Source organism: Poecilia reticulata, linkage group LG7, assembly GCF_000633615.1.
Source record: "Poecilia reticulata strain Guanapo linkage group LG7, Guppy_female_1.0+MT, whole genome shotgun sequence".
In the NCBI taxonomy this organism is placed as follows: domain Eukaryota; kingdom Metazoa; phylum Chordata; class Actinopteri; order Cyprinodontiformes; family Poeciliidae; genus Poecilia; species Poecilia reticulata.
The window spans coordinates 13,287,434-13,295,866 of NC_024337.1; the positions used below are offsets into that span (position 1 = coordinate 13,287,434).

General features: G+C 39.1%; 1 protein-coding gene across 5 annotated transcripts in view; it reads left to right on the forward strand.

Annotated features, from left to right (window-relative positions):
• Window positions 1-8,433, forward strand: part of agap2 (ArfGAP with GTPase domain, ankyrin repeat and PH domain 2) — a 33,134-nt gene that overhangs the window by 21,184 nt on the left and 3,517 nt on the right. For 2 of the 5 annotated variants that reach the window (XM_008414638.2, XM_008414634.2), the window contains exons 5-16: window positions 145-280; window positions 732-866; window positions 942-1,060; window positions 2,143-2,286; window positions 2,401-2,475; window positions 3,325-3,429; window positions 4,565-4,745; window positions 5,736-5,861; window positions 5,947-6,069; window positions 6,300-6,359; window positions 6,569-6,720; window positions 8,245-8,335. In XM_008414638.2, coding sequence (XP_008412860.1) covers window positions 145-280; window positions 732-866; window positions 942-1,060; window positions 2,143-2,286; window positions 2,401-2,475; window positions 3,325-3,429; window positions 4,565-4,745; window positions 5,736-5,861; window positions 5,947-6,069; window positions 6,300-6,359; window positions 6,569-6,720; window positions 8,245-8,335 — 1,447 coding nt within the window. The remainder of the gene's footprint in view (window positions 1-144; window positions 281-731; window positions 867-941; window positions 1,061-2,142; window positions 2,287-2,400; window positions 2,476-3,324; window positions 3,430-4,564; window positions 4,746-5,735; window positions 5,862-5,946; window positions 6,070-6,299; window positions 6,360-6,568; window positions 6,721-8,244; window positions 8,336-8,433) is intronic. The other 3 variants (XM_008414639.2, XM_008414635.2, XM_008414637.2) reach the window with 2 other exon arrangements.

Sequence of the window (8,433 nt, forward strand, 5' to 3'; positions counted from 1 at the left end):
GTTTTACCAGGGTAGCTTGGAGCTAACGTTTTGTTTTTACCAGGGTAGCTTGGAGCTAATGTTTGGTTTTACCAGGGTAGCTTGGAGCTAACGTTAGGTTTTAACCAGGGTATCTTGGAGCTAACGTTTTGTTTTGTTTTCCAGTTCTGCAGCTGGGTCGATGCGGTCATCATGGTCTTCAGTCTGGAGAACGAAGCCAGTTTCCAGGAGCTTTACCAGCTCTACAGCCAGCTCAGTGCTCACCGCTCAGACATCCCCGTCATCGTGGTGGGAACCCAAGGTAATCTCACAGATTACACCGTGGAATTTACTCATCCTGGGATTAAACTTGATTTAACCCACCAAAACAGATGAACGTGGGAAAATAAACTTTTGAATTAATAAACTGTTATTTAGTTGGAAAGACTGGATTGGATAGTTGATGTTAGAGCTGAAAGAGTCAATTCCCAATCCATTCACCCATCCATTGATCCAGCCATCCTCATAGTAATCTATTTTTTCAATACCATAATTGAGCTAAAACTCGAAAAAGTGTGAAATATTATAATTTAAATACTTTTTTATAATTTTGACCAAACTAACGTACATAATTCGTAAATCATTTATGCCATATTGTTATAATTTTCCAGTATTCATTTGTCATTTTGCAAAAAAAATTTTGTTTGCCATCACCAAATATTGCTACATAATAAAGATAGATTAATACCGTCCTGTTATCGTGGATTGATCAGATAAAATAAGCAGCACCAACCCCCGAGTGATCGAGGACCAGCGCGCCCGGCAGCTGTGCATCGACGTGAAACACTCGCTGTTTTACGAGACCTGCGCCACCTACGGGTTCAACGTAGACCGGGTCTTCTCCGAAGGTGAGCTCATTTCACCCTGACCTCCATCTTAACCAGAGACGCAACGTTTCAACCGGAGCTCCGTGTGGTTTTCAGCCGCCCAGAAGATCGTAGCACAGAAGAAACAGGCGGCGCTGCTGGCGTGTAAATCTCTTCCCAACTCGCCGAGTCACTCTGGAGGATCCACACCTGGATCAGCGTCTCTGCCCGGACAGGTACCACCAAGGCGGTTTCTAACGTTACTGTCAGGTTATCGTCACCGTATCGCTACACGATATGGTGACGTATCGTGTAGCGATACGTCACCAACGTTACGTTGGTGACGTAACGAGTGTGTTAGCATGAGAGCTAGCTGCTAGCATACAGGCTAAGGTAATTTTACTACATCAGAAGCAATAAAACGGAGTTTATTTGCTTTCAGTGTCACTTGGAGCTTTAAAGTTGAGATTTTATCCTATATGTTAAAATATATTGACAAATATACCATATAATATACAGGGAATTGACACATTAATCTATCAAAATATATACACAATATATTGGGTAATATGCTACAATCTAGCATTGGCAGATTAATATTACAATACATTAACAAATATATTTGATTAGAATATTAGTTAATATAATAAAGCATGGTTGTGTAAATATATGTTGTAATATATTTTTAATATGAAAAGTGCAAGTCCCTATATATTATTAAATATATTGTAACATATTATGTTGTCATATTTTTCAATGCATATTTTATGCTATGCATAATGTTATTAATCAATATCACTTGATGAATAAAGCAGCATCCTTAATTTTATTAAATCACTTTGAATAACCTAAAAATAAAAAAAAATATGAGATGTAATATATTTTTAATGGCGGCAAAAACTCAAAATTATTTTTACTCTATTTTCTAGTGGAAATATCTTGGTACACTTGAAATGAGACAAAATAACTTGCAAATAAAATTTCATCAAGATAAAGAAGCTTGTTGTAAGTCAATAAATCCGCAGTATTGTTAAAAAAGTACAAGTTCCAATTTCAGATTATGTCACTTAAAACGTGAGAAAAATTTATTGTTATGTGTTAAATAATCTGCCTGGGTAACTAGATTTTATGTTTTTATAGTGAACATATATTTTAAATATAAATCATGTCTTTAAGGTCTAATTTTACTCCACCTCAGACACATTTTATCACCTCATCACTCACTCACATCATCCTCACTCTCTCCATCTCCTCCTTCTCATCTCCATTCCCATCTTGACCCTGTGACCTCTGGATTCCCCCCCACCTCCCCTGTCAGGCCAGTAATGGCCCCAGCAGCAGCTACGCCTGCTCCCTCCCCTCCACCCCCGTGGTGGGTCACAGAGACCTGAGGGCGCCTCAGGTGGAGGGGGGCGGCAGCTCGCGTCTGAAGGCCATCCCCAGGCGACCTTCCCTGTTTAAGGTCAGTCCCCCGCCAAACGTTCCCTCTCCTGTCATTTCACTCTCATTTCCATCCGGCTCCCCTGTCGTTCATCTCTACTGGGATTAGAAATACTTTCTATGGGGTTTGTTTCAGAACCGGGACACGGACAAGAAAGCCGGTGATTCAAAGGGGGACCAGAGCGGTGTGCGAGGCGTCCCGCTCAAACAGGTTTGTGCTGTTTTTGCTAGCGTTCAAACGATTAATCGTATTAATTGTGATTAATCGATCATAGGGCTGAAATGATTAATCCTGATTAATTGATTTTTTTTTTTTTATGAGCGATTCATAGAAGGAGTTTCCAGGAGAATCCCTCCTATCTCACAGCTTTGTATCAAATAAGACTGAATTATTCATGATTAATTGATTATTAAAATAATCGTGAACTAATCTAGTTATCAATTAATCATTAGATTTGGTGAAAGAATAGTAATTGAGCCAAGACTGTACACAGTATGCATGCATTTTGCATTTAAGATAATAAAAACCTTTTTGTTTGTGAATATTTTGTACCTAAAACCCCTGCAGATCTATCCTTAAATGATAAAGTGGACACAGTAGGAATGCTATTATTACATTTTAGGCAATACAATTTTTATTTTCTTACCTTCAAAATGAATTGTTGTTTTATTTGCATTTGTTAATATATTCCTAATATTCTACATGGAAAAACATAATTTTTTTTATCCGATTAATTGAGAATTGTCAATTAATCGATTATTCTGATGATTATACGTCAGAATTATTGATTAATCGATAACTAGTTGTGGCTGTATTCTTTACAAACAAAAATACAGAACTCAGAGGAACCAAACAACATATCCCAGCTCCCTTTTCAGAAAGGAGAAGGGAACCAAAATGAATTTATCTGCTTTTCGCAGCAGCTTTCAGTTTCATCTTTCCTAACCTTTCCCCAGCGTGTTTCTATTAATACAGGAGCTCTGAGCTGCTTTGAAGGCACTCGCTAAATTTAGCCAGACCGTGTGTCATGCTAAATCTGCAATTGTCTGTTTTCATCAGGGCATCCTGTTCAAGAGGAGTGGCAACTCTCTGAATAAGGAGTGGAAGAAGAAATACGTCACCCTGTCCAACAATGGCACGCTGTCTTATCACTCCAGCTCCAGTGTAAGAAAAACAGCGTCCAGCCCTGATCGGTACAGCCGTAAAGCATCCGCAGCCGCCTCTGGAGAGCACTTATCTGCAGATTTACAGTCGCAGCGACACGTTAGAGGACACATTCTCGTTTTCTGCAGCTCCAGATTTGAACTCTTATTGATTTCATGGAAAGGATTCTGCAAAAAAGGCTTCAAATTGTTTTTTGAATATTTTCTATTTTATATAAAGAATATTATATTATATAATCTGACATCTAGAGTCCCTGTAGGTTATGTTTGAATTGTAAATATAACTCTGAGGGTGTTGAGGCAGAACTGGAAGGGGGAAAAAATTAAGAGTTTGAAAAAATATCTGTGTTTGTAGAGTTATTATTTTTCTGAGATCTTGTAATCACGTAGCTGGGTCATTATAAAAACAAATATTTGGCATATTGTTTAAAAAAATAATATTGTGCACACATGGGATAGGGCTGGGCAATATGGCGTAAAAATAAAATCAGATTTTTTTCATACCAAATTTTAATAAAAAGAGAAAAGAAATTACAAATGACAGAAAATATGTTTAAAAAATGGCTTGTATTTCAATCATCTTATCTGTAAGATGTACAACGACATAATTACAAGAATATAGTCATAAAATCAGCAGAATAAAGGCATTATTATTATACCAGAAGAAAATTAGAAGAACAAAGTTGTTTTAATGAGAAATTAATTTTTTGCTATTTTACACGTTGGTGTAAAATCCTCTTAATATTACGACTTTATCCTGGCAATATTAAGACTATATTTTTGTATTATTTTTGATTAAAAAAGAAAATTGTATACTCTGTCATAGAGTTGACCTGAATGCAAAGTCCAAATAAAAGAAGCTGTAAAACTCGCTTGTCAAACAAGATGGCCGCCCTGTGCGACCTTACATCACGATCTGGGTCTTTTTTAACTTTAAGTTTTCGATCTGCAGTGAATATCATCAATTTCTTTCGAAAGAATCTGACTTTATTTGCTTAATTTTAGCATCTGACTCGACTACTTTGTCCTGCGTGACAAAAAGTTTGGAGACCCTCCTCTAGAGATTTACCTTAGCACCGTTTCACAGAACCTTAGCATAAACCATGTAAAAGCATTTAACATCTCATCCATCACAGGACTACACACAGAACACCCACGGGAAGGAGATCGACCTGCTCCGTGTGACGGTTAAAGTTCCCGGGAAACGCCCGCCGAGAGCCGTGGCACCTGCCGGACCCTCAGCTGTTCCCCCGGCGGCTTTACCTGGAGTCAACGGGATCAGCAAGGAGCCGGCCGCTGCTGACGGCACCAGCACAGGTACGCTGAGTCAGTTCGCCAACTCAGCTGGGCATTAAACACATAATTATAATACTTTTTATTAATATTTATTGACATTAAGGCAGAATTTTGTAGCTGAATATCCCGTTTAGTTTTAAATATTGCATAACTTAATGTTCCATGTTTTCTCTTTTCTTAAATATTTCTTTCGAAAAAGAAATAAACTACATTTTAGAAAACTTTCTATGACAAAAAAAGAAAAATAGCCTAGCAAACCTTTTTTCTATGGGAAAAAAAAACAAACAAACCAACAACAAAAATCTGAATTAATGGCAATCATTACGCTAACAGTGACTGAGAGAAGGATGGGTTGGTTGTAAAGTCACACAGTCAAAGCTTAGCAGCAATAATCTGGGTTATTTAGTCTGTCATAAGAGAAAAAAAGGCAGATTCATTCTTTAAAGTCATATCTTTGCCATGTTTTTCTTTCATTTGTCACAGTTTAAAGCTAGCTGTTCAGTTAGCAGCAGGCTAAATATTTAGCTTGCTAATCAAATATTAAAGTTGAAGCAAAATATTTAGTTTGCTAACTAAATATTTTGTTTGAATCTGACATTCATAAATGAATGAAAAACAGTAGTAAGTACAATGGAGTGCCTCTATTGACGTTTCTGATGAGGCAAAATGAAGCTAAACACAGAACGAACAGAGGGCCGCTGTTTATGAAAGAAAAACAAAAATTTAAGACAAACTATTATTTCCACTGGCGGATTGTTTCACTTATAACATGACATTTTTTCCACATTATAAGTGAAATAATCTGCAAGTGGAAATAGCACTTTTTAAAATCAATATTAAGGAATTATTGACTGAAAACAAGCTAAAAAGTTGCTTGTAAGTTTGTTTTGTTCTAAGATGTTTGCACTGGAAACTAGACTAAAAACTACTTGGTATGATTTGGTGTTTTTGCAGTGTATTCTCTAGGTGAAATGTGTTCTTGATAAACAGAAAATCTTCACCTTCTCTCAGTTCCTCAGTTGTGTCCGTCCACTCTGTCCGTCGCCGACGACCGGCCCGGCGCTTTGTCTCCACAAGGGGGCGAGAGAGGACTGCAGCGCTGCCCTTCATCGCTGTCCGCTAAAGCACAAAGTGTTGGCAAGTGTAGCACTCCAGATTCAACTTTGAATGTCTGCCACCGCCACAGCAACTGATCATTTTCTTTTCTCCTTTTTAATGTCAGACGGCCTTGAAGGGACGGCCGGAAAAGATCCGGGCCAAGCGTCTCCCATGAGTGACAGGAAGAAGAACAGGAGGAAGAAGAGCATGAATCAGAAAGGGGATGCAGCTGTTGGCCAAGCTGAGGGTAATGTCGCTTTCCCTGGGAAATTATCTGAACATTTTGGAAATTTTCCGCTTTACTGCACTCTTGACGATTATTTTGTTTCACTACAAACAACTTATTCCTAACTGTCTGTCGTTCCAGTCTAAAAATGGATGATCAAATATCTCTGTTAAGATTTCTTGACAGCTTATTTCCCGTCTCTCTGTTTCTCTTTTTTTTCCTTTCCCCTGTGCGTTTCTCTCGCTCTGCAGCCAAACGCAAAATGTGGAAATTAAAGAGCTTTGGTAGCTTGAGAAACATTAATAAGACAGGTAACACATGAGGGTGCAGAGTCTTTCCATTCCAACCATCCCAAGCATGCGTTCCTCCAAATAACCCCGACATCTTTCGTTCTTCACCTCTCAGACTTTAAGCCATTTTGTGTTTGTTTTTGACAAATCTCCACAGATTATCCCACTATAACCATGTCTAATTTGTGCAGATGTGACCAAAAGTTGTATTTGTTTTCTTGTACTTGCAGAGGAAGAGAATGCAGACTTTATTATAGTTTCCTCTACCGGCCAAATGTGGCACTTTGAGGCGCAGAGCCTGGAGGAGAGGGATTCCTGGGTGACAGCGATAGAAAGCCAGATCCTGGCAAGCCTGCAGTCCTGTGAGAGCGGCAGGAATAAGGTACAAAAAAACAACAATTTTTTAAAAATAAATAATTCCCCAAAACACTGGAACATGTGTACTTTCTATAGAACAGAAAAGCAGAGGTGTAAGTCATAAGATTGACTATAAATTGTCCCAGAAGTTATTGTGCTAAACGATAGTATTGTTGTTTTGAGACCATTTTCAAGTAATATAATGGCACACTGAAAAAACAAAACCTTACCAAGTAATTTTAGTCTATTTTATTGTGAAAATGTCTTTGTACACTTAAAACAAGATAAAACTAACTTTTAAGTAACTTTTCAGCACATTCCACAGGCTCTGTGCCGTTACCTAGCAACCCAGGCCCAGTCCAGCCCCGTAACCTAGCAACCAGCTGGAGTAGCCAGCAGCAGCTTATTTGGATTTAAAGTGACAGAGGTCCTAAAGCAGCTCAGTCTGGAAGGAGCTCAGTGGTTTTTCCCCCCCCCCATTACAGAAAATGAATGCATCAGGCATCTTTTTGTAAATATATATATTTTTTTTTCTTTGTTTCAAAACCTAAAAACAGAAATGAAATGGTGGTTCTTTACAAACAACCACAAATTTCCTAGAGTAAATATTTCTTAGACATCTTAAAGTTGTTTTTGGGAATGTGATTGAGTTTAATTGAGCTGGGCTGGAGCAAAAATGGCTCTTTGGTTTGGAAAGGTTCCCTGATGTAGACAGAACTAAACACAGAAGCTCCTGACTAGGGTTTGGATGTTTTAATTTATTTATTTTGGATATTTAAGATGTGGCTGCACAGTGGCGCAGTTGGTTGAGCTGTTGCCTTGCAGCACAAAGGTTCTGGGTTCGATTCCCGGCCTGGGGTCTCTCTGCATGGAGTTTGCATGTTCTCCCTGTGCATGGTGGGTTTTCTCCGGGTACTCTGGTTTCCTCCCACAGTCCAAAAACATGACTGTCAGGTTAATTGGTCTGTCTAAATTGCCCCTAGGTGTGAGTGTGTGTGTGCATGGTTGTGTGTCTCTGTGTTGCCCTGCGACCTGTCCAGGGTGACCCTGCCTCTCGCCCGGAACGTCAGCTGGAGAGGAACCAGCACCTCCTGACCCCACTGAGGGACAAGGGTGAAAGAAAATGGATGGATGGATATTTAAGATGTCTTCCAGTTGCACTATTAAATGTTCATTAGAATTTAAAGTTTATTCATCTTTGAGAGAGTGTGCTTGCATTATTGTGCCATTATCATTACATTGCTTGAAAATAGTGTCGAAACAAAAATATGATCATTTACTGCAATAATTTCTGGGGTCATTTATCATCCAGCGAAGTCTTGCTGGACTTGATGGAGCCTAAACCTTTAGTCTTCATGTTGGGCCCTGATGGGTGTCCAGTTGTTGTTCTGTGTGGCTGAACTTGTAGCTCTACATCTGTAATTTAAATAAATTTGCTCCAGATTAATATATTTTTGCAGCAAAACAAGAAAATCAGCTTCTCTGAGGTCAAATGTCGCCCAGTTTTGTGTCTTGTGAAACTGAAATGATTGATACTTTCTGTGGCCAGGCACGGAGGAGCAGTCAGAGCGAGGCCGTGGCGCTGCAGGCCATCCGAAACACCAAGGGGAACAACCTGTGTGTGGACTGCGAAGCATCGAGTAAGTTCACTTTTTACACTGCATCCATCCATCCATTTTCTTTCACCCTTGTCCCTCTGTGGGGTCGGGAGGGGTGCTGGTGCCTCTCCAGCTAGCGT